The sequence below is a fragment of the Archocentrus centrarchus genome, chromosome 6 (genome assembly GCF_007364275.1).
Source record: "Archocentrus centrarchus isolate MPI-CPG fArcCen1 chromosome 6, fArcCen1, whole genome shotgun sequence".
In the NCBI taxonomy this organism is placed as follows: domain Eukaryota; kingdom Metazoa; phylum Chordata; class Actinopteri; order Cichliformes; family Cichlidae; genus Archocentrus; species Archocentrus centrarchus.
Window position 1 is genome coordinate 5,415,198 of NC_044351.1, and position 25,213 is coordinate 5,440,410.

Sequence of the window (25,213 nt, forward strand, 5' to 3'; positions counted from 1 at the left end):
TCATTCACCGCACAAACAATATTCAGGATTCCTGCTGGTGGTGGGCCTATAGGAGGGTGGGCCTATGTCGTCTCCTTGAGCTTCGCTTGGCCAGGCGCCACAGGCTGATGAGAGACCTGTTCAAGAAACATCATAAATACTAAACAATAAAATAGAAAATGCTCCCAACTTTGTGGGAACAGTTTGGGGACGGCCCCTTCTTATTCCAACATGACTGCACACCAGTGCACAAAGGAAGAAAGACATGGATGAGTGAATATGGTGTGGAAGAACCTGAGTGGCCTGCACAGAGTCCTGACCTCAACCCAACAGAACACATTTGGGATGAATTAGAGTGAATACTTTGAGCCAGGCCTTTTGCCCAATATCAGTGTCTGACCTCACAAATGCACTTCTGGAAGAATGGTGAATAATCCCATAAACACACTCCTAAACCTTGTGGAAAGCCTTCCCAGAAGAGCTGAAGCTGTTATAGCTGCAAAGGGTGGGCCGACATATTAAACCCTATGGATTAAGAATGGGATGTCACTCAAGTTCATATGTGTGTGAAGGCAGATGAGTCAATTACCATGGCAGGTAGATGGCTTGCCTGTATAAATGATTCTGTGGTTGTTGTTCTTAGTTGTCAAATGCCATGCAGACTGCTGTTGCATTTTGAATTGCTGTTTCACCCCTTTGCAAAGGCAAATTAAAATATCATGAAGACAACCTGTTTCTGTGAAAATCTATACACAGGGCCCACAACTCTACATTGTAAATGGACTGGTCTTTATATAGCACTTTTCCACTCTACTTGAGCACTCAAAGCACTTTATACAATATGTCTTCATTCACCATTCACAAGCACATTCATGCAGGCACTTCTACATCTAAGTGCATACACACACACACACACACACACACACACACACACACACACACACACACACACACACACACACACACACACACACACACACACACACACACACACACACACATTGGGAGCAACTCAGGGTTCAGTATCTTTCCCAAGGATACTTTGGCATGCAGGCTGGAGCAGCCAGGGATCAAAAAATCAACCTTCCAATTAGTAGATCAGCTGCTCTACTTCCTGGGCCACAGCCACTCCACATTGTATTACAAAGGTATGTACACACTTACCCATTCATATGAATCAGTGTGTCCAAACTTTTGACTGGTACTGTATATTTATCAAGTTAAATTTACATTAAATCATAAGAAAACATTTTCAATTATGTCAGCACAGTGAAAAACTTTTTTGCTGATTAAAGAAATAACAAATCTGGATAGTCAAGTGTCTGAACTGTCAGCATTTGTAGGTTCAACGTTTTAGTCTGGAAATGGCCAAAATTGGTGTTTTTACTACAATATGTTGCACTGTTCTTTTCAGAAATTAAGGATATTCCATGTGGAAGATTTAATATGACAGTGTGTACTCACTTCAGAGAACAGCACAAACTAATTAACCAAGAGATGTGGCAGACTCTGGTACACGTGAGCAAGAGAAAAAGTACATCAGACTTTGTAGTTTAAGAAAGATAAGGCCCATTACAAAGATTACCCATTACCCATCTGCAAGTGGTAGCTCCATTCAGTCTTTTGGCTGCCTCCTTCAAGCAACACTACAGCAGATCATCTGCCTCAATCTGTTCCTGGCATCCTTATCTGTCACACCACCCCTTTGCATGTCCTCCTTCCTCAAATCTCTGTGGTCTTCATCTTTTCCTCCTACATGGCAAATCTGTATTCAGCATCCTTTCTCGCTTTAACAGTCTTAGTCCCTACATTTAAAAGCTCTACACTCACTTCCACATTCCCACCTTTCCTTCTCTCTCACAGTTTCCTTAAATATCTTCCCCCTTTCCTCTTCAGCCAATGGTAGTACCCGTGCTGGGTTTGGTAGCTTCATTCAGTGGTATCCACAAACACCATTCTCACAGTCAGCAGTGAAGAGGCAACTAGATGCTGTCCTTCTAGGAAGAGCTGCGCAGAAAAAGACTTTAACAGAAAAAAGAAAAGATTCAAAATGGAGAAAAGAACAAAGACGTACATGCTGAAGGATTGGGAAAAGGTGCCATGGATAGAAATTTAATGAGATTGAATCAAGAACAAATGAAAAAAATACTCAGATTTTAAATGAAAAAAAAAGAAAGCTGAGAAAGGACAATATTGTATTTAAACTTGAAAAATTAATTAATCAGCCACTAATATAATATTTTTTAAGGATATTAAAAAATTTGTACTCCGTTTTCATGTACAGACAGTGTAGTATACAGTATGTGGAAATGTGTTTATTTTTTAAATCTTATAATATCTCAGACTGTATGAATAACAACATTTTTACTCACTATGAAATACAAAAATGTCATAGGAAGGACGAAATTGTTATTGTGATTCAATATATGTAAATGTAAACTTCTGACGCGTTCCTGCAAAAAACATAACCAGCAGTCAGTGAAAAGGCGGTTGTCTAAAGGGCATGCATAAAACGAACCAATAGGGAATAGATTATCATACTTTCGGGATGGGCTTCATTTCAGAGCAGCCAATGAAATCAGAAAATCAGTGTGTTGCTCCAATCAGCTAAGGAGTTTCATACATTGAGGGCAGGGCATAGTTCAATTGAACCAATCTCTCTCTCTGTATCTGTCTCCGTCCTGTGAGAAACAAGGAAGCCCATTTGACTGAGTAAAATATGAATGTGTACCATATGAATCTAGTATTTTGGTTTGCGTGCTGCTTCTTATGTGTCTGCGACAGATTGTTCACGCAGTTATACTGAATATAAAGTCTGTGATTCAACATAAGAGTGATGTCGTCGGGGTGGTGTTCCCGGTTTCCGCTCCGCCTCTGTCTTGTCCGCCCTTGGAGTCATTTCAAAAAGCGGCAACAAGTTGGACATATTTAGCAACGACGAAATCGGAAGTGGGCGTTAATTTGGATGTAAAATAAGAACTCAACACGCGCACACTGCACGGACAGAAAAATAAATATCTTCAACTGTATGAAGAAATATTGATTCGTTGAAGATGTTTTGTACTAATATATACTCTTTGTAAATCATATTGATATTTCGAATTAGATCGGAAACGGTATAGGTGTCTGTTTTATTTTGAACCGGAAGTTGTGTTGAATCTTCTCTGTGGCAGAAGCAGCACTTGTATAAAACTCGGCTGGACCCCGCTGTAGTGATCTCATTATCAACCTCATCAGACTGGCGAACGAGCATCTTATTTTCTCTTAGAGACGCAAACAGGTATCGTGTTGAAAATATTATTTTGCTAATGCAGCTGCACGTCATGTTTGACTCGGAGGTAGCAGCTTGTAATGCTATGTGTGCAACTGTCGTTTTTGAACTGCGTTGTTAGGCCTGGCTGTGTTGGCGGGGATGGATGGTTAGCTTGTAGCCTTGTTTCCATCCAGCTAATAGCATTATCGACCGTCAATAAAATAACGGCAAGGTATGGCTTTGAAAATTTGTTCCACATAATGCAGTTTTACCCCACATGTTTAACAACGTTTATTTATCAGTGGCGATAACTGTTTGTGTTTTTGTTGAAACGTCTTGAACCAGAATGAGCGGGTTAACGTGGTAACGTAGTAACTGTCAGGGTTGTTGCTAAGTTAGCTAGTTAGTAGCCCTCATTTGACTTGTAACTAAGAGCTGCTAGTTAAGATACTGGCCACTCCCAGTCTAACAGGGAATGTCTACAGTGGGTGACAGTGAAACGGGTAATTGATAGCACGGTTTCTAACCTAAGTGATAAAGACTGGCTGACTGTATTTGAGGTTGCACTCTAGTTGGTCAGTATAGAGGCTAGCTGCGCACATTTGGATTTATTTAGTTTAAATTCTGTAATACATAACGTGTAGTTTTTGGTTTTATTTTGTTGACGTACCCGTGCAAGCGCGCTTTGGAGTTGTAATTTGTTTCTGAGACTATTTCACCGGTGGCAAGTTTACATTAGTCAGCTGTAACTGAGCAAAGTGATCAAATGTCAAACTGAATTTAAGAACACATAAAGTCTTGTGTGTGTGCCCATCTTCATCAGGTCTTACATGCTGCTTACAGCTTTTTCCTCCCTGGATGAGTCTTCCCTTTCCTGTGTGAAAATTGCCAGCGCTGGCTCTGTAACTTTGATGCTATCTCTCTCCCAGAGTTATTCTCTGAATTTTAAAGGTACTGCTTTTCACAGAGTTAAATCTGATTAGGTAGAGGCATCCAGAGGGGAGCTGATTTATATCAAACTATTCCACCTTATAAACCTGTAATGTGTTACGGCTAACATGTACAGTGTGTATCAAAGTCAGACAATAACAGTGTCACGTGTAAATGCGTACATCGTTGTTTTTTCCTGTATTCATGTAATTCTTGGTATGTAAGTCAGCATTATATATAGTAGAATTCAGACATTAATCAGACACTAATGATCTTTCTGAGTCCTGCTAATTATAGTATTTGGACAGTCACTTTAGTGTTGTATAGTACAGAAGGTAAACAAACTACATTAGTGGTCTGTGGTTTTCTACGGGCCAGAATCACGAGATTGCACAAGCACTTTATGAACCAAAATGTCCATGCCCATGGTACATTGCAAGCTGTGGTGAAATAACACTACAGTTCCAAAAATGAGCACGTAAAATTCCCGGTGCGAGAGAACGTCAGCTTGACATAGCACAGGGTAATCAACTGCTGGCTAGAACACTGGTCAGCTGTTACACACAGATTTCAGATTTTTGCGGTAGCTCAATCCTCCAGAATAGGCAATGTCTAAATGCTTATTAATGGTTGTACATAATATTTCTATTGTTATTGTTGTTTTGTGAAATAAAGTTGACAACGTAGTTGCTCCTTCACTCCTTACCTGATGTCACACCTCCAGGGTGCCGGTGTTTTAAATGCTCAGCATTGCAGTGACACTGCCGTGGAAGGAAAGCTCTGCTTTGCACAGTCTGCATTCAACTTTATTTTGTTTCCTGTAGTGTATTACAGTTACAAAATCATATGTGGTTTTAGAATATGACACGTCGATAATTAAAATTCCACGTCAACTAATTTTGGTAGTCGACGTCATTGATTATGCCACCGAATCATTGCAGCCCTACTCGGATATCAAGTTAAATTTTAGGACTGTTTAATGGACAATGTCATAAACTGTCTAAACAAAGGTATTTAAATAGCATTCTTCAATAATGAATCACACTTTAAATGCTACTTAACTGTGCGGCACCGTTCATTGTTCATTATCAATCTAACTTGACTAGACTAGTCGATTTAGTCTAATTTTTTTCCTCGTTTAGTCGACTAACACATTAGTCATCAGGAACATCCCTACTAGGTACTAGGGCTGAACGATATGGACCAAAAGTAACATCTCAGTATTTTTTAGTTGAATGGCGATATACGATATATATCTCTATTTTTTTTTTTTTCCTTCACAAAAGGCACTTGTAAAGCTAATTAGCAAGCTAATGCTAACCGCTAAATGCTGCTCCTGCTTGTTAATTGAGTGACGGGACCTGCATATGTAACCAGAAAGCACCTCTGAAGCCTAGGCAGTAATCACAGTCTTTGTGGAACTGTAATTACATTTCTTGAGGTGGATGTTGGTTATGTACATAGGACAGATGCAGAACTCTAAACCAGGCCTTATTAGATTGAGTAATAAATTTTGCATATAATCCAGCAGTTACACTTATATCATGCATTGAATGTGTTCCAGAGTGCCATTTCCTTCCACTAATGGGTTTGCATAAATCATGTAAAAAGCATACACAAAAACAAAATCATCCAGATGTTTTATCGATCAGCTGCTAAAAGCATTTCCTACATTTGAATATCAGCCACCTATAGTTGCAACTATCGATTATTTCAGTAATCGAATATTCTATTGATTATTCCATTCATTAATCGAGTAATCGGATAAGAAATAATTTTTCGTATTAACAATTCATCTACCGTATTTTCCGGAGTATAAGTCGCACTTTTTTTCATAGTTTGGCTGGGGGTGCGACCTATACTCCGGAGCGACGTATATGTGACATTTATAACACATGAACCAAAGTACTCCAGCCACTTGACATCTCCGTGAACTGCAGCTTTAAGGCAGTCTTGCGTAACCTGTGGGCGCAGTGAATGATGGATGGAGAGCACAGCTTAATGGCAACTGGGAGAATGCGCCACCCAACTTTCCTGGAAGTCATTGGATGGATCAAGAAAACATGGGCTTCAGTGACAAACCATCCTGTTGGGATTCAGAAAGGCTGGAATAATTGGAACTGCAGCTGACGACGAGTCTGACTAACGCGACACAGAAGAGGAAGCGGCGCTTCGTCTACGGAGTGTACGGAATTGTTTAGAAGTGACACCGAGGATGAAGTATTCAATGGATTGATGGTTTGGTTAACTTGTTAGTATGTTCTTTATGATATGGTTATCTGAATAACTTAATGTTACGTTAACATACCGAACACGTGTTCGTTGTGCATCATGTAGCTGAATGTGCTACGTTAGCATAACGTAGGCGTAACCATGTTCGTCCTGTTCTTTAATCCATTATTATTTTAAATTGCCGTTCAAGATGGAATTTCTGCTCTGAGTCTCGGATTCTATCAACCCCCCCCAAAAAAAGTGGGACTTATAGTCCAGTGCGACCTATATATGTTTTTTTCTTCTTTATTATGCATTTTTTGGCTGGTGCGACCTATACTCCGGAGCGACGTATAGTCCGAAAAATACGGTACATATTTTAACTTCCGTACTGCTCTTCATGTTGCTGATCAGGTGGTTGATGAAGGATCTCCAGTTGTTTCCCGGTTGCTCCACCTGACCTCACTGTCTCAGTAACGGCTCCGCCTCTTTTTACTGCAGACAGACTGCATGTGAAACAGCTGCTGCTGCATGAACTTAATGCTGTAATGCCTTTTATTCACAAGCATTCTCCTAAATACTGCAGGTCTATTTTTAGTTGCTTATCAGGGATTAAAGCATAAAAAACATTTTGATGGAGCCCCTCTGTACTTGGGGGGTGGGGGGGTGGGGGGGGGTTGCTAATGGCAGCCCCCCTAGCAAACTGGATATAGGATCCGTTATGGTGCACAAAACACGGCAACAGTGGACGATTTCAGGTTTCCAAAAGTTGTTGACATCATCAGAAGTCACTAAATTTGTCACTAGCCACTTTTTGGGGAAAAAAGTTGCCAGTGGGCAGCTGCTAAAACTAGCGACAAACTCGCTAAGTTGGTAACACTGCCATGCTGCCGCTTCCTGCATGATTTACGGGTGAACCGGTGAGGGAGAGAGGCGGGGCAGTGTGAAGTTGTGCAGAGACAAACTGGGAGAAGAGAAAGGTGAACTGATGGATCTACAAGTATGATTGTAACATAGACTGTAACATGTGACATAGACGATATTGTCTCATCTTATATCGTGTATGAAAATATATCTATTTTTTAAAAACTTGATATATCGCCCAGCCCTACTTGCAAGCTTTGCCAAATATCTTGCTCTGAATGCTGAACTCTGTTTCACATTCTTTCAAGACTGTCCTCGCTTTGCTGGCTAGCCCGTCAAGGGGGGTGGAGATTAGTTTAGTTCCATTATCACAATATCAAGGTCTGCCATTAGGCGGGCAATGACACATTGATTAACAGCACATCGGTCTGTAGTAGTTTTTCAGGTGGCTAATCACCGTGTTCTGCACTCTTAGCTTGTCCAATTTATTACACATTGCATAGATCAACATAATATCACTGATGCTCTCTTCAATTTGTTCAGTGTGATTTTTCTATAGCTCCTCCTGCCAACACTACATTTTGCAGTACCAACCCTTGTGGCGGATTAGATGGCAGGTTCACATGACCCTCATTTATGTGGTCCCCATCCAGACTGGTTGCTTCCCAGCTAAGGGTGTTTTATTTCTTCTGATGAGTGCCTTTGTTACCTGAATGTCTGATACCCCCATTTCATATGCCATTTGGTTGAAAGTTGTGTTGTCTGGGGTACTTTCCAGAGTAGCGTTTATAAGCCCTTTTAGTACTGACTTAACATATCAATGCCTTCAACCAGCACCTGGTATTGGGAAAACCAGAACTCTAAGCATTTCTGTCATCCTTGGTACCAGTTACTTTATTTTCACACTCCTTTTTTGTTTCCTCTAATTTGCAGCTTAGAGCTGCATTACTGCCACCTACTGGACTATAGTGTGGATCAGGAGAAAAAACGCTGTTTCTGCTGTTTTTTTCTTACGTCAGCTGTAGCTACCAGAACAGATTGCTATAAGCACAGTTTGCTAGCGAGCGTCACCATTAGTACTAGCGATTGTTCGGCCCAGAAGGACCCCCCCACCCCCCAATGAGAGATTTATATACCCCCTGAGAGGTATATCTACATATCACCTTATCACCTCATGCAGGCTTGTTCCCAATATTGTTCGTTATTGATTTTCAGCAGATTAGAAATGCCACCCTCTTGTTTAAAGACAGTTGATCCCATCGTGTAGCAAATCTGTGGTAATGATCTTGCGGTTGTGTCCTGGTGTTTCACATGCAGTGCAGGCAACAGGAACCCATGAAGTGCCGGGACAGCACTCCCTACAAGAATTTGACATTTGAGTCCTTATATTGATGCTATGATTATTATTCCTTATATTGAGATGATGGCTGCTATTCTTTCACTGATGAACTAAAAAAACAAAACTGCATCGTAAAAGTAGCTGAAAATGCACAGAGGACCCAATGGTGCTGAACAGGCTGACCACAATCGTTGTGTCACTCCGACATGTAGTTACATGTTGTGGGAGGTATGACGTAGGTTACGATGTAGAGTTCCAGCGCAATAATTAACGGTAATTAACACAAAATGTACCTGCACAAGCATAAGTGCCAGCAACGTCACTGGCCACTTACGTATGTTACGTTGTAGGCCCCACAGCAACCCAAAGCAGCATAAATCAGAGCTAAGCATATACTTGCAGAGCATAATGTGACACAATAATTTTAATAATTTTTTGATTTACACAGAGCCAAAATCAAAATTCGGCGAGTTTTCTTACAAGTTGGCAACACTGTTCACCTGACAGAAGTGAGCTTCTCTGACTCATCAACCCATTTAGGACCCTTTTCATAAAGTTTTACAGCCTCCTCCAGAGTAAACAGACATGGACGCTTTATGTGGCGATCTTAGTCGCCACATAAAGCGACTGAGATCTTAGTCTGCACTCTCTGGATAAATGTCTTTGAGTTGACTTTCGAATGAAAATGTAAAATATTGAACTCACATCTTTTTTTTTTTTTTTTTTTTTTAATTTCTGATTTATTGCTAAGTGTTTTTGACATTTTTAAAATATAGAGTGGACAAAAAACAACCCTCAAACTTTTTTATACACAAACAGTAGTAGAAACACACTACCTACTCACGGCTGGGGAAACACAAGGTTGCCAGTGTCTGCTGCTATGGGGTGCAGAGGGTTAAAACACAAACAGAACTCAAATTTATTTAGATCCTTTTTTTTTTTTTTTTTTTTTTTTTCCCCCCCCTTGGTACAAGAACCAAGTGACCATTTGTGGTTCAGTTCACCAAACCGTGGCTTCTATACGATAACCGCGGTGTACCGTTACACCTCTAGAAACTAACAATGCTGCTCTAGTATTCAAAGAATAAAAATATGGAGCTGGGACTGGGTATATAGTTCCACTGTAAAATATTAAAGGCCAATAAAGCATATTTTAACAAATGGAAAAACCTTGAAGTTTCCAACCAACTTGGGCGTTTTATACTGAAAACCCCCTTACTTGTGTCTTTATCATGCTGTTGATTTTCTCTACTCATAATTCCTTGTTTCTTATCAGCTAACATACCTGCTTTTCTCTACTTGTGTTCTTCAAACATTTTGGGAAAAGAGAGCAGAGGTGCACCGTGTGAGGTCCTCTTGAATACAAAGCAGCACAAGTAAACTACTTTATGCTTGCTTCTTGTGTGCAGTTCTTACAGCTGGTGCACTTTGGTGTTGGGTTGACCCTGTGTGGAAAGTAATACTTGCTGCTGTTGTTGTTGTTGTTGTTGTTGTTGTTGTTGTTGTAGCTGCTGGTTAGGCTACAAAGTTAGAGGCTTACCAATGTAATTAGGACATCCTGTTAAGGAATTCCAATTTGTCAGCTTAAGCATCACTGTGAGACAGGATGGTCCCAGCATGCAAATACTATGAAATGGAGTTTGGCACTTTTACGTGCTGCAGCAGTATATGCTATGTGAATGATGTGCTTCTCTCCTCTCCGCCTCCCCCAGCAGTGTACCTTTGGGGAAGCTCAGCCCCTGGCCAGCCACCATGGGGGACGATAGTGAGTGGATGAAGCTCCCGATCGATCAGAAATGTGAACACAAGGTGAGCCTCTTACTAATGCTTGTCCTTTTTAAATTGTTTTAACTTAAAAACATTCTTTTAATGTGCCTACACATTTTTATTTTTTTAACTGTGCATTTTAATGATTTTTAATAAATCCTTTCAAAATAATTTCCCTTACCTGTGGGCTAAATTTTAACTTTCCAGTTTTACATAAAATCTTGCAAATAACAGTACATAACCTGTTTTATTACATTTTTTTTTCTCTGAGGGACAACAGGTGTTCTACCCAAGGCTTAGTGATAAAGTGATAATTATTGCAAAATAAGTTTTCCACAATGTAAGAATGAGACATGAAAATGTAAAGTTGATGGAACTCATTCCGTGCAAGTGACACACCACACTGGCACCATGCTGAACTAATCATGTGGTTGGAGGCGTAGGAGGAACTAATGTACTGTAGCTGTACGCACCAGTACTTTAGGAGCATGTGTGAGATAAAAGACACAATAACTAGACAACAGAAAATGTTAACACAAACTTGCACAACAGCATTACTGAACATTACACCCCAACGAACCCATCTCAAGGCTCAAAAGATGAGGACTTCTCCAAGTCCACAAAACACATGTAGACTGGATGGGCAAACTCTCATGCACACTCAAATATCCTTGGGAGGATGAAGACCTGGGCCAGCATTCTGCGACCAGGATGAAAACCGCATTGTTCCTCTTGAATCCAAGGTTCGACTAACGGATGGACCCTCCTTTCCACCGCCTGGCATAGACCTTACCGGGGAGGCTGAGGAGTGTGATTTCCCCTGATAGTTGGAGCATATCCTCTGGTCTCCCTTCTTAAAGATGGGGACCACCACTGTGGCCTGCCAATCCAGTGGCACGGCCCCAGATATCCACGGGATTTTACAACATCCAGAGCCTTCAGGAACTCAGGGCGAATCTCATCCACCCCAGGGGCCCTGCCACCAAGGAGTTGTTTTACCAGGTCAATGACCTCACCTCCAGTGATGGGCGAGTCATCCCAATTGTCCCCAGACTCTGCATCCACTAGAGAAAGGCATGTGAGTGGGATTAAGGAGGTCCTCGAAGTATTCCTTCCACCACCTGACTATAGCCTCAGTTGAAGTCAGCAGCATCCCACGTGCACTATAAACTGAGTAGAGCGAGCTAGTGAGAGGAAAAAAAAAAAATCAGTCTGGTACCAGTGCGGGGTGTTCACCAACCAGCCAACCATGCTCTGTGAGCTAAATGAGCTTGGCTTACTACACCCACCAGGCCCTGAGATGTCCGCGATGCCTGAGGCAACACCAAATGGGAGACGGTGCAAAAGGACGCAGAAGTGTGGCAAGCGTGGAGGAGTGCGTGTTAGGCTAACGGCTAACCCATACAAGCTGGCAGTTCTGACAGTCTTCCTGGCTAACATCTTAAACAAAGAGCACAGTAATCCAATCAAGCATAACATCAGTCTTAATACTGTATTGTAAGCATCTACACACTGTATCAGTGTCATTTAATATCAGAGGTTCTACTGGTTAGTGTGTGCTTGGTTTTACACCCACTTTTGTAAAGTTCATGTCTCCGTACACACTGTAGCTTCACATAAACTATATACACCATACCAAATAGTCTTTGTACAAATATTTGCAGCCTTGATGAAGACAACAAGACAAAACAACAAAATTTGTTCTCTTAAAAAAAAATGTTGTTGGACTCTTAAATTCCTTCACATCCAACTCATTCTCCTGAAAGATGATGGATCCTGTCAAGCAGAATAAGCTTTAACTTAGTGGACATTGTGCCAGCATAAGTAGTTGAGATATTGCATTTTAATCTTATAGAAGTCATTACGGCTGACAGAACCACAGAGTTAATTTTAACCTCTTCATCCAGACCAGGGCTCACCAACACGGTGCCCGCGGGCACCTGGTCGCCCGCAAGGACCACATGAGTCGCCCGCAGGCCCGTTCTAAAAATAGCACAACTCACTAGTGAGCTGTGTCTAAAAAAATTTTTATTCTGTTGCTATTCTTTTTTATAATCACACTTGCATTTATATAGCTTTAAAAATGACAGTATCTTAAAAATATCCTCATTATACATGACGTTTAGAAAAGTTAGGGTGAACTCTGACTTACTCTAGTTCTAATTCAATGGTCAGTATTGTGCGCATGACAAAACCAGTGCTAATGGAACGTAGGCTAGCGGACACAGCGAAGATGGGCGCTGAGTGCAGTTTCTTTCCCCAAAAATATGGCTGAAAAAAGAAAGAAAACTTATCACTTTAACGAGGAATGGGAGAAGGAGTTCTTTTTTACGGTTGTGAAAGAAACCTGCGTGTGTCTCATTTGTGGGGCGACCGTAGCGACGGCAAAGCGGCACAATATTGAGAGACATTTCACTACGTGTCACAAAAATTACCATGCTAACTACCCACCGGGAAGCGCACTACGTGCAGAAAAAGCCAGTGAGCTAAAGGCAGCTTTGGGTAAGCAACAACAACAGTGGTGTATGCACAGCAGCTATGAAGGTTGCCAGCCTGTTTGGTTCAACCTATCTCTGTGAATCAGCGTTTTCTGACATGAACTTCATCAAGAACAAACACAGAACATGCCTCACTGATGCACATCTGAAAGATGCACTCACAGTTGCAGTTTCAAGTTACACACCAGATTACAGTGCACTGGTGAACAGCATGCAATGCCAGTCTTCTCACTAATAAAGAAACCAATGCCAGATGTTAGTGGCAACATGGCAGTGTCATGGCAAAGTTTAATTAAAATATTGAGGAATTGTGTTCAATTTAAAAGTGTGTTCATGACATATAAGTTATAATTTTGTTAAAAATGCAGCAGATTTGGTCATGAGTTCAAAATGTGACAAGATTTATTTAAAAATATGTAAGTTGATTTTTCTTTAACATTACATAATAACTTTTTGAAACATGGTGCAACATAGTTCATGATTTGCTAAAAAAATGTTTGTGAATGGCTAGTGAAAATTGGACATTTTTCCTATGAAATGTAGTGATGTAAGTGATTATCTAAAAATGTGACAATTACTGAGATTAAAAGAGATAAAGTGCTGAATATTGATATGTTTCCCACCTTGTTTTCATTGCTAATTATTGGGAGAAACCATTAACATGATCAGTGTCTTCTCATAGATGAGTATCATTAATCATTATTGATAATGTATAACTAAAGGCAAACTGAGTAAATTTGTTATTTCAGAAGAGCGTGTCAAACTGGTGCCCTTTGTATGACTCAGTACCCATGAAGTAGCTCTCAGTTTCAAAAAGGTTGGTGACCCCTGATCCAGACCATTGTTGAATTGGAACCAGAGCAAGACTATCAAGTTCTCCGACCACAGGCTGAACTCTGTTTCCTGCTTCACCTCAGACTTTTTTCTTTGTATCCCAAACAAAAGGCTTTTGATTAAACAAATTCTAAACACACATAAACACACATAGTCAGTACTAAATGTTAGTACTGACTATGTGTGTTTAACATGGGTGGAAATGTTGTCATTGTACTTTTCACTGTACAGAAGTGAACAGTCCGGCTTTCTAAAGCTTCAAGATACTGATGCACTCTGTTCCCTTTTATTCCTTTTTAGCTCACAAATGAGCTTGAAGGAAAAGCCAGCAATCAGTTTGCCTACAGTACATATAGAAGGCAAATTGAGGATATAAGAACATATATAACAGATGCCTGGGATTTTTCTTAATGCAGGACACATCACCTGAACAGTAGGCAGGCCTTTGCCTTCCCACAGAAGCTTAAGACTATATATGTGTATGTCCACTTAGTCATGCGTTCCTTAAAAAGTAAAAGCAAACCTTACACTTGCAATGGCTTCCAAATATCAAGTTGTTACCTAATTAGAATATTTTGGAGAATCTTTACTGCCCCGTTAATTTATAACGGAGTCCCTCAGTTATTTAAATTGATAAGATGTGAACTTCTGGCGTTCTTCTGTCATATCTTTATTTTTAGGCTGATGGGCAATGCATCGTGCATTTAATTCAACTTTTTTGTTATAAGAGCAGTATGTGTGATTAGTTCCTAAGAGTATTTGATCTTAGGTTTGCAAAACTGTATTATCAGTTAGTCTGTAAATATCAGTACCTCTTACCCTTTTGCGTTGTATAGCCATAATGGTTAGGGTAATGTATGAAATTTGGAAGCACAATATGTTGACAATATTAATGCTCATTGTCTCCTACAGGTGTGGAAAGCCCGTCTGAATGGTTATGAAGAAGCCTTGAAATTGTTTCAGAGAATAGAAGATGAAAAGAGTCCAGAGTGGGGGAAGTACTTGGGACTGATTAAGAAATTTGTCACAGACTCTAATGCTGTGGCTCAGCTCAAAGGTCTGGAGGCAGCCCTTGCCTTCATTGAGAATGCCCATGTTGCCGGAAAGTAAGTAATAGTAACAAGAGTTTTATGTGCAAGTATATTTCAAAGTCTGGAATTAGAGGTTACAAAAGAAGTTACAAAAGTAACTATGAAACCACAAACATAATTAACAATTTTTACAACTTAAAATAGTAATATAAATGAGGTGTCACGAGATGCCACTCAAAACAAAAACAGTTCCCCTCTACCTGAGAAGCCTGACACTTCTAGGGTGTGTCACTCCTCATGTTTTTCATGTGGAGACAGTGCAGGGGTAGCGCTAAGATGTGTCCCTGAATGCAGTTCACCCCAGAAAATGTCCAATAAATTGTAAATGAATGTGCCACAGACACATTTTTTTAACCTTTCTAAACCACAAAACATCCATACCATTCTGGATGCATGAAAACTTCCATGAAATCAAGGTTTGTACATGTTTTGTATGCCCTCCGTATTAAAAAAATCCCAAGCTAAATTAATGTAGAATCATTTCCTTTCCCAGCACTCCCAGCTGAAGTCTAAATTAGACATAAGTCCCTAGCATTTCCAAACACTCAGTAGTGGCCTAGGCCTTCTCTCTGTTTGAGGACCCATATCACAACAAACAGTTGTCTCAAGGTGCGTTACATTGTAAAGACTCTACAATTATTAGAGAAACCCCAACAGTCAGAACAACCCCCCTGTGCAAGCACTGACCCCTTATGGGTGACAGTGGGAAGCAAAAACTCCCTTTTAACAGGAACAAACCTCCAGCAGAATCAGGCTTGGGAAGGGGAAGTCATCTGCCGCGACCGGTTGGGCTGAGGGGAGAAGGAAAAGGAAAGTTTTAAGGTTAATCTTAAAAGTAGAGCAGGTGTCTGTCTACCAAATCCAAACTGGGACCTGTTTCCATTGAAGGAAACTGCACTCTGGGACACGTTGAATGCATATGTAAGTGTAACTTTTCTGGCTTATATGGGGAGAGAATTATCGCAATCGATCTAGTAAGGCCTGAATTAGAGTTCTGCATTCATCCCACATACATAACCAGAAATCCCCTCTGAACTGTATGCTGTAACATAGAACATAACCTGAGGTGCACCTCTCAACAAATGTAACTAAAGGTCATGTCAATGCAACCTGCAAGGATTGTGATTAGCTCATAGACTTCAAAGGTGATTTCTGGTTAAAGTACATAGGCCCCACAAAGACCAGAGGCAGAAGTCTAATTCAGGCCCAACTGTTCAGCATCACTAAATTAGCAAGCTAATTAGCATTGGTGTCCTTTTCTGGCTAGAATCCTGTTTTAGGGCTGCTTGATTCTGGAAAAAAATCATAACTGTGATGATTTTGATCAATATTGAAATCACTATTATTAACATGATTACTCTTTGACTTTGTAAACACTGCAGTTATTGCACTTAAAGAACAGTGAATACTTTGTAGAAATGCACTAGATTTTAATCTCTTGAAATAAATATTAAATTGAAAATAAAATACCAAATGTATAAATAAAAAATATAAATGCAGTATAAATAAATGCATTATAAATGAAACAGAAATAATAAAAAATAAATAAGTAAAAGGGTAATGCCAGTTATCACAACTAATAATACTAGGAACAATTTGTGCCAAGTTATTTAGACCAAATAAATCTGCTCACATTTTAGTGCCACAACATGCTGACAAATCCCTGTAAATACAATCAAAAGATTGGTAGGGACGTAAGTCCAATCAGTTTCAGGGGGACAATCAGGGTGCTAATTACCCCTGCAGAGCGAATATTGGTAGGGTATCTCACTACTGCTCCTTGCTAATCGTGCACTGTGATTGATAGGGACATAATGGACATTATTTGATATTTCTTGGGAGGTGCAGGTCAGGTTACAACATCAATTGCCTGCATGATAATTAATGGTAATTAACACATAATGCACATGAACAAGTGTAAGTGCCTGCAACATTGCTGGCCACTTGTGTAGGTTACGTTGTAGGGCAGAATAAATCAGGGCTAAGAGTATACAGAGTGTAATGTGACAAAATAATTTTATTAAGTTATTTTTTGTCAATTACTGTTTTTGTGATCATTTGGAGCCAAAATTGAAAACAAATTTTGATTAATTGCACAGCCCTATCCCGTATCACAACAATTCATAACAGTATTATTGTAGATGATATAAGGCACAGTTCTAGTGATCTGCTTTATTTTTAACTGCAATTAATGGCATACATATACCTTAGAGAACTGAAAAATCAGATGCTGCCAAAATCTTAACCCTCAGCACACAAATGTTTCACAATGGATATAGTTTATTTTTATTTTATTTTATTTTTTTAGACATTGTCTTAATTATAAACCAGCTAAAAGCTGTATTAGCAGTAGAAGTACTGATTAAAGAGTGCTGTTGTGTGTTTGGGCCACACATTATTCATGGATTTGTGTGGTCATTGCCACCATTCAGCTGGTTAAGTGTGCACACAGTTTACCTTCTGCATTTTTCATTCTGTTAGCATACAGTCATAAACTAATTTTTTTTTTATATGTGTCACCCCTTTGCTGTAGAACAACAGGTGAAGTAGTGTCTGGTGTGGTGACCAAAGTGTTCAACCAGCCGAAAGCACGGGCCAAAGAGCTCGGCATGGACATCTGCCTTATGTACATTGAGATCGAGAAGGCCGACGTGGTTCAGGATGAGCTGCTTAAAGGACTGGACAACAAGAACCCCAAGATAATTGTGGCCTGCATTGAGACGCTCAGAAAGGCTCTCAGGTTGGAGTAACTATACTGCGAAATGTGTCTATACATGTATAGTATGTCATGCTAATGAGGACTGGCAGGGGGAAAAAGCTTTGTAGCTGCTTTCGCCCAAGACTGCAGTCAAACAAAAATAATTGAGTGCAATCAGTTTGCTGATTTCTGAATAGTGGAATCAAGCTGGTACTGTACAGTGAACCTTCGTTTATCGCGGGGGTTACGTTCCAAAAATAACCTGCGATAGGCGAAATCCGCGAAGTAGTCAGCTTTATTTTTTACAATTATTATACAGTACTATAGAACGAAACCAAAGATCAAAACCTGTTTTCAAGCCAAACACATTCTGTGCTGGACAGAGACAAGGGACGGAGGAGATTGACTGACAGCCAATCAGGATGCAGAACACGATGCGCGTTCATACACTGTCAAAAAAAAAAACAAACATAAAAAACTGCACTAAAAAAATCAGTGAAACAGCGAGGCGCGTTATAACGAGGGTTCACTGTATACCAGTTTTAGTGTATACCTGTATATAGTGATGTATATAATATTTTGATATCTGTATATAGTGTTTTGATGTGTGTGTATATGTGTGTATATGTACATGTGTGTATTGACTATATATTTTCTGTATATAGTGCTTATGTATATGTGTATAGTGTTTTTCTATTTTATTTTATTTTATTCTATTCTATTTTTAGTTTTCTGTACTGAGCTGCTGTAATGCGCAAATTTCCCCGTCGTGGGATCATTAAAGTTTTCTTATCTTATCTTATCTTATCTTTTTGTCCTGTAAATGACATTAACCAATAGTCACCCTTCATTATCTTCCCGCAGTGTGTTTGGATCAAAGATAGTAACATTGAAGCCAGTAGTGAAGGTTTTACCCAAACAATTTGAGTCCAGAGAGAAAGCGGTGAGAGATGAAGCCAAGATGCTTGCAGTTGAGATCTACAAGTGGATCAGAGATGCTCTGAGACCTTCGCTGCAGAACATTAATTCTGTACAGGTGGGACACATTTATCATTAGGCACATTTCCCACACCTTTCAAAGTCATGATGAACTCAATCAGGCTCTTTTGTTCTCTGCAGCTCAAGGAGCTAGAGGAGGAGTGGGTGAAGCTATCGTCATCTCCTCCCAAGCAGACCCGCTTCCTACGCTCCCAGCAGGACATGAAAGCAAAGTTTGAGCAACAACAGGCTCAAGGAGGAGAACAGTCAGATGGTAAGTTTGAGTAGAGAGCTGCTTTTTTAATGCATTAATTGATGTAGATGAGATAAAGAGTCATGGTGTGGTATTGTCTTTTTCCCTTTTCCTCATCAGGAGATGATGATGAGGAGGAAATGGCAGTGGCAGTGGATCCTTATGAGCTGCTGGAGCCTGTAGAGATTCTGTCCAAGATGCCCAAAGACTTCTATGAGAAAATTGTAAGTTTATGCAACTTAGCAGATGACTTAAAAACCTGCCCCAATATTAAGTCCATGTTAACTTGTCATTTACTCGGATATCTAAATTAAGACCCTCTACACTTAATTAGGTACACTTCTAGTACTGGATTGGATGGAAAGTGCTGGAAACATTCCTCAGATTTTGGACATTTTGATAGTATCACACAGTTGTTGAAGATTTGTTGGCTGCACATTATCATGCAAATCTCCCAGAGGTACAATTTGGATTGAGATCCGGTGACTGTGGAGTCTGCTTGAGTCATGTTCAAGAAATGAGTTTGTGATGGTTTGAGCTTGATGACATGGCATATCATCCTGCTGGAAGCACTCATCAGAAGATGGGTACACCGTAGTCATAAAGTGATGGACATGGTCAGCAATAATACTCAGGTAGCCTGTGGCATTTAAATCATTTTCAGTTTGTACGAAAGGGTCCAAAGTGTACTAAGACAATATACCCTACATCAGGGGTCTCAAACTCGCGATCCGCGGGCCGCATCCGGCCATGCCCCCCTACTTATGGTCCGCGATTTGATGTCAAAAACATGACAATTTGGCCCTTTAAGTTACTTTTTTGAAATTTCGCTTTCCCCTCCAATTAATAGGAGTTATTACCATGATTAAACATCCCCCTATAATTGTTACTTCAAGTAACAATTAGGCCTGTCTGCATAAGGCATTTGAGTGCATTCGGTGTCGTTCTTGTAATGAATTTGCAGGTAAAAATCCTGCGGAAGTGGCACTAATGCATGATTCTCAGTTACACAAACCAGAATGAGAATGAAATTAAGATCAGTGATGTGATTTGGGCTATACAAACATAACCATAAACTTTCCATAGCTAGTTTACATGGCCCATTAGAAATGGGTGCTTCTAGCAGATTTAGTTAGTTCTAATGTTAAATCTTAACCAAATGTAAATTAATCCTGGCTTAAAACCTGGCTTTAGAACAGCAGTATCTGCCTCTGACATTATAACTGCACATTGAGTGTATGGGGTGTAGCTTTCCTGACTGCCTTAACTTTTCTGTTTTTTGTTTTCCAACAAACCTAAATTTTCTGTCAGTTGTAATTATTATTGCATTCAAAGCAGTATCTAGCAGTGATTGTACCATCACCTGAACTGGATGATAGTTTAAATGTGGCATACAGTGTATAGGGTTGTCAAAAAAAAAAAAGATACTGTTACTAATCAATACTAAAAGTTTATATTGAAGATACTAATTTGCAACAGAGAGGAGGGAGAGAGCAGCAGAACACAGTAGACCAGAGGCTGGTCAAGAGCAGGGCACCACTAGTCCCTTTTCTTCAGGTCAGAAATCATTTAGGGAGAGCAAGAACAGTTAATGCTGTAATGTATGAAACGTCTGATATTGTTATTTAGTGAAATGGTACAAGTTCACTGAATTCTTACACCTCATGGTGATAAGATTTACCATAACATACCATACATTAAATTTACCATATTTAATGTAATGGTTTTAATTTTTATTGGTCCGTATATCACCACATCTACCACAAATACTTGGCCCCTCTATGAATACTGTGGCCCCTTGATTGCCCCTTACTCAGAAAAATCCTAGATCTGCCACTGCTAATACCATACTTTATCAAAAGTTCTTTTAAATCTTAACTTTATCATAATGCACTTCTTCTACAATAATTACATTATTTAGAGGTTAAGTATTGTGTTGTTGTACTCTTTGTTTATTAATAGGTTCAAAGTATATATAAAGTATATAGGATGTAAATTGTAAAACAAAAATGCTCTAAACTTGATCTTAAATAGGTATTTAGTTAAATCAAACTTATAATTGGGAAAATTATTTGGAAAATTTGCAAGTTAATTTTTTCAAGAAATGGCTTCTCCATTAGTGCTGGTGTTGCAGGATGGGGTCACAATTTTCCTGGGCATTGGCATTGAATTTGAAATGCTAGTATTGTGACAACTCTAACAGTGTAATGTGCATTTGTTCTGTCTGTTGTAGGAAGCTAAGAAGTGGCAGGAACGAAAAGAGGCACTGGAAGCTGTTGAGGCTTTGACCAAGAACCCTAAACTAGAGAACGGAGACTATGGCGACCTTGTCAGAGCCCTGAAAAAGGTAGACTCAAAGTACTGAGTAGCTTGGAACAAGGTTTTTCTTTTTTGGATATAACATGTCTGGATTTGAGGGTTATCTACTGACTATATTGCTATACTGTGTCCCAGGTTGTGGGGAAAGATGCTAATGTGATGCTGGTTTCAATGGCAGCCAAATGCCTGGCTGGACTGGCTGCTGGTCTCAGGAAGAAGTTTGGAACATATGCAGGACAAGTAAGTTGAAGGAGTCTATTTTCTTGTAGATAACAGGGAATTGTTGGGGCAGGGGGGGCATCAAATGTTGAAACAATAAATATGTAGGCCTGAAAATTTGCTAGCATAGCAACATTAAGGTTTTTTTTTTTTTTTTTTTTTTTTAAAAAAAAAAGCCCATGATGCAAAACTATGTAGAAGAGATTGAGCCATCATAGTTCTCTCTGGAGCCCCCACCCACCCACCCAACTTCATTTAGCTTGGATGCTGCACTGAAACACTCATAGTGGTTAGGAAACCCTGGTTTTGCACTTACTGACTTGACCATTTAAACCATTTCTTTACTACAATTATCACCCATTTGTATATGTTGTCCAACAGGCTAGGTCAATAGAACATCAATTTTGAAACAGATGCAAAACTGAACTAGGTGTCCAAAATATTCCTAATGCAAGATCTGTGTCTTTTAAGGTGGTTCCAACCATTCTGGATAAGTTTAAGGAAAAGAAGCCACAGGTTGTCCAGGCCCTGCAAGAGGCCGTTGATGCCATCTTTCTCACTGTGAGTAAAGTCTTCATACTTCAGTGACAGTAGGCTTTTAGCATGTAAATCTGATTGGAAGATCTGTACTCCTTGTTATTTGTATTTTCACTTGACAACATAGATCAGAATGTTATTTTCAGTCATTTTAAGTTTTTGATGTCACATGCACTTCCCAGCAGCTATCAAGGTAAACTTTAACTCCTGCTAATTATGGAGAATTTCACTGACTGTGCAGACATTTTCTCTGCTCCAGACAACTTTCCAGAACCTGTCGGAGGACATCCTGGCTGTGATGGACAATAAGAACCCTTCTATTAAGCAGCAGGCCTCTCTGTTTCTGGCCCGCTCCTTTAGACACTGCACACAGGCCACGCTGCCCAAGAGCATACTCAAGCCTTTCTGTGCTGCTCTCATCAAGGTACATGTGACTTAACAGTACAATTTACAATTATAGCACATGATGTGTAATGTCTTTCAGGATGAAGCTTAAATTAAAGGACCTCCAGAAAACTATCGTTATTAATGGCACTCCAGCTGTTATAAGTGAACTACATTCTTTATTCCGAGTTGGCATTAACCAAAATGGTGATGAGACATACAAGCAAAAGTCCTGCACGATTATATGTGCTATGCCATGTATTTTGCACAACTGGCAGACCAGTGTATACTGCATACTTGAGTACTGGTATAATGATAAAAGAGTTGACTTAGATTTGACAAAGCTACCAGTTCCAGTTTCATGCTGTATTGCTAAGTTACAGCTAGCTGGCTAACTGCACACATATTGGCTGTCACTGTAAAAATCAAATGTTTGCCAGGTCTTCATTTACTGATGGCTAAAATCAATGGTATCATGGACCATGCCATCTCGTGATTTTATTCATTTATTTATTCATTTTATTTATTTTTTTCCTCCAACATTTCCAGTCAGACATGATTTTTAGCAAGCAAGACAGTTAGCCAGATGGCTGTAACTTGGCTAAGCTGCATGATTCTGGTGATGATCAGTTTGCAATATCAATTCAAAAGCGGCCAGTAAGGCAGTATTGGCTTGCAGGCAGATTAACTAAGGTTAACCAGAAGAAAGACAGCTTGAGGTTAGATTTGATCCAAACACAGCCAACATTTCTTTGTATTAGCTGGCTTGACATAACCTAAAACCTCAGTTGGAGGTATTAGGACACTGGTTGTCGACTTTCCCTTTAAAGCCAGGCTTGTTGTTTTAAGGATCTGTGCACACTCATGTAAAAAGGGATGTTTCATAAGTCATGTGACAAAGGATGTTCCTGGCAACTAATTTATTAGTCTACTAAATGAAGAAAAAAAAAAAATTAGACTAATCAACTAGTCTAAAACTAAGACTTGGATGTCAAGTTAAATTTTAGGACTGTTTAATGGATAGTGTCAAAAACTGTCTAAACAAAGGCATTTGAAACCATTAATCGCAGTCTTTAATAATGAATCGCACTTTAAATGCTGTTTAACTGTGTGGCACTTGGAGATGCTCGATATTGGGGGGGTCATCACGATTATTTTGTTCAATATTGAAATTTCGATTTTTTTAATACTATTACTCATTGACTTTGTAAACACACTGCATTCATTGCACTTAAAGAACAGTAAATACCTTAATCTAGTGCAATTCTACAATCTCTCAAATAAATCCTAATTTGAAAATACAAAACAGAATATATAAATAAAATATAAAAAAATACATCGCCATATAAATAAATACACTATAAATTAAACACAAAAAATAAATAAATAGAAAGGTAATACCAGTTATCATGACTAATAATACAAGGAAGAAGTAGTTGTTTAGACTGACTAATTCTCACATTTTAGTGCCACGACATACTGACAGATCCTCTACATGGATTCAAAAGGTTTGTTATTAACATTTGTAGGGATGTGAGTCAAATCGGTTTCCGGAGTTTTTAGTGGTGAATTGGGGTCCGGTGCGCTGCTAATGGCACCCCTACAGCAATTATGGGTAGGGACATCTTCCTAACAGTTAATGCACCTGCACAAGTATAACTGCTGGCAGCGTGCTGGCTGTAAAGACTCCAGGCTGCAGCATAGTGGCAGTGGCACCCCGCATCGTGCATTATGAACACTACACGTTACACTCCGAACAGACAGCAAAGAAAAAAACTTAAAATAAATTGCTAAATGTATGAAAACACTTTACTGCAAACAATGTTTACCTATCATTGAAATAACATTTGAAAACCAAATAAATTGTAAATGAAAAGTGTGGCGCATTGTGCCTTGCATTATGAACGATGCTCGTTGTACAATTCATGACACACATCTAAAAGTTAAAATCTAAAATGATAATAATACAATACAATACAAACATCCAGCTACCCATTTTCTTTTGCTTACCTGTGGCCGGTCAGTGAAGCCCAGACCTCGCTCTCTCCCAGCCACCTCCTCCAGCTTACACCTGATTCAGACTTCAGTGCTGGGTCTTTGTAGAGCTACGACGTAACCTACTGTACGTAAGTGGCCGATGTTGTTGCTGGCATTATGCTTGTGCAGGTGCGTTGCGTGTTAATTACCTTTCGGTCGTGTCCCTGTGCAAACACATTTGTCTCTATAGTTTTTTTTTTTTTTTTTTTTTTTTTTTTTCGCTTCTTGGGGGAGGTAGCAGGAAATGTGTGCAAGGAAATGACTGTTTCTTAGGAGGTGCCCTTCATGTTATGTTGTAAAACTTCAAAAATAACTAACAATAGTAGACCTGCTTAAAAATATCAGGTCAAGATTAACAGAGTTAAGGTATCTTTCTATAACTATCTCAGGCCTGCAGCTCTATCTAGTGGCAGATAGCTGCATAACAATTAGGACAACTATTGACGGCACTAGGCATCAATTAAAATCTTAATAATTAGGCCAGCCGACTAGTACGTCTGGTGCCAACTTGTGACAATGGCAACAATTAGTCATCTAGTATAACTAGTCGCGCACATCCCTACATGTGACTCTTCTGCACAAAATGATCTGTCATCGCGGCCTACTTCAGACACTTTATCTGATGATGATGATAAAATTGGGATTAAAATAATCTATAAGCAGCATAGAAAATATAGCAGTAAAATGCAACACTGTTGCAAATAAGACAGTGCTGCAGAAAATCAGTAATTTTGGGCTGTATTGCACAGAGCAGAAAAACAAACATTTTAAATTGTTAATTATTTTAATGCTGAGTGTGGTCTCGGTGCTGATGTTCATTTCAACCACGACTGCCACACATTAAAGCTCTGAAACTTTAAAGTGCATACATTTAAGCGTTAAATGTTATAGTCTTACTGCCTAATGAAGGAGACCACTAATTTGTCAGCAGATTAAAGTGAAATGACTTTTGATTAAATAAGTGTTCTTGGTATGTGTTTTGTGTTCTAGTAACTGCAGTTTAAAACAAGTTACTCTAGTGG

At 39.5% G+C, this 25,213-nt stretch overlaps 1 protein-coding gene across 6 annotated transcripts in view; it reads left to right on the top strand.

Annotated features, from left to right (window-relative positions):
- The first annotated feature begins 3,103 nt into the window (after positions 1-3,103).
- Positions 3,104-25,213, top strand: part of ckap5 (cytoskeleton associated protein 5) — a 65,337-nt gene continuing 43,227 nt past the window's right edge. For 3 of the 6 annotated variants that reach the window (XM_030730786.1, XM_030730787.1, XM_030730789.1), the window contains exons 1-11: positions 3,369-3,464; positions 10,289-10,385; positions 14,588-14,781; positions 17,300-17,506; positions 18,329-18,500; positions 18,584-18,716; positions 18,816-18,919; positions 20,929-21,042; positions 21,150-21,254; positions 21,705-21,794; positions 22,030-22,194. In XM_030730786.1, the coding sequence (XP_030586646.1) occupies positions 10,329-10,385; positions 14,588-14,781; positions 17,300-17,506; positions 18,329-18,500; positions 18,584-18,716; positions 18,816-18,919; positions 20,929-21,042; positions 21,150-21,254; positions 21,705-21,794; positions 22,030-22,194 (1,341 nt within the window). In that variant the 5' untranslated portion in view covers positions 3,369-3,464; positions 10,289-10,328. Of the gene's footprint in view, positions 3,260-3,366; positions 3,465-10,288; positions 10,386-14,587; positions 14,782-17,299; positions 17,507-18,328; positions 18,501-18,583; positions 18,717-18,815; positions 18,920-20,928; positions 21,043-21,149; positions 21,255-21,704; positions 21,795-22,029; positions 22,195-25,213 lie in introns of those variants that run through there. The other 3 variants (XM_030730790.1, XM_030730791.1, XM_030730788.1) reach the window with 3 other exon arrangements.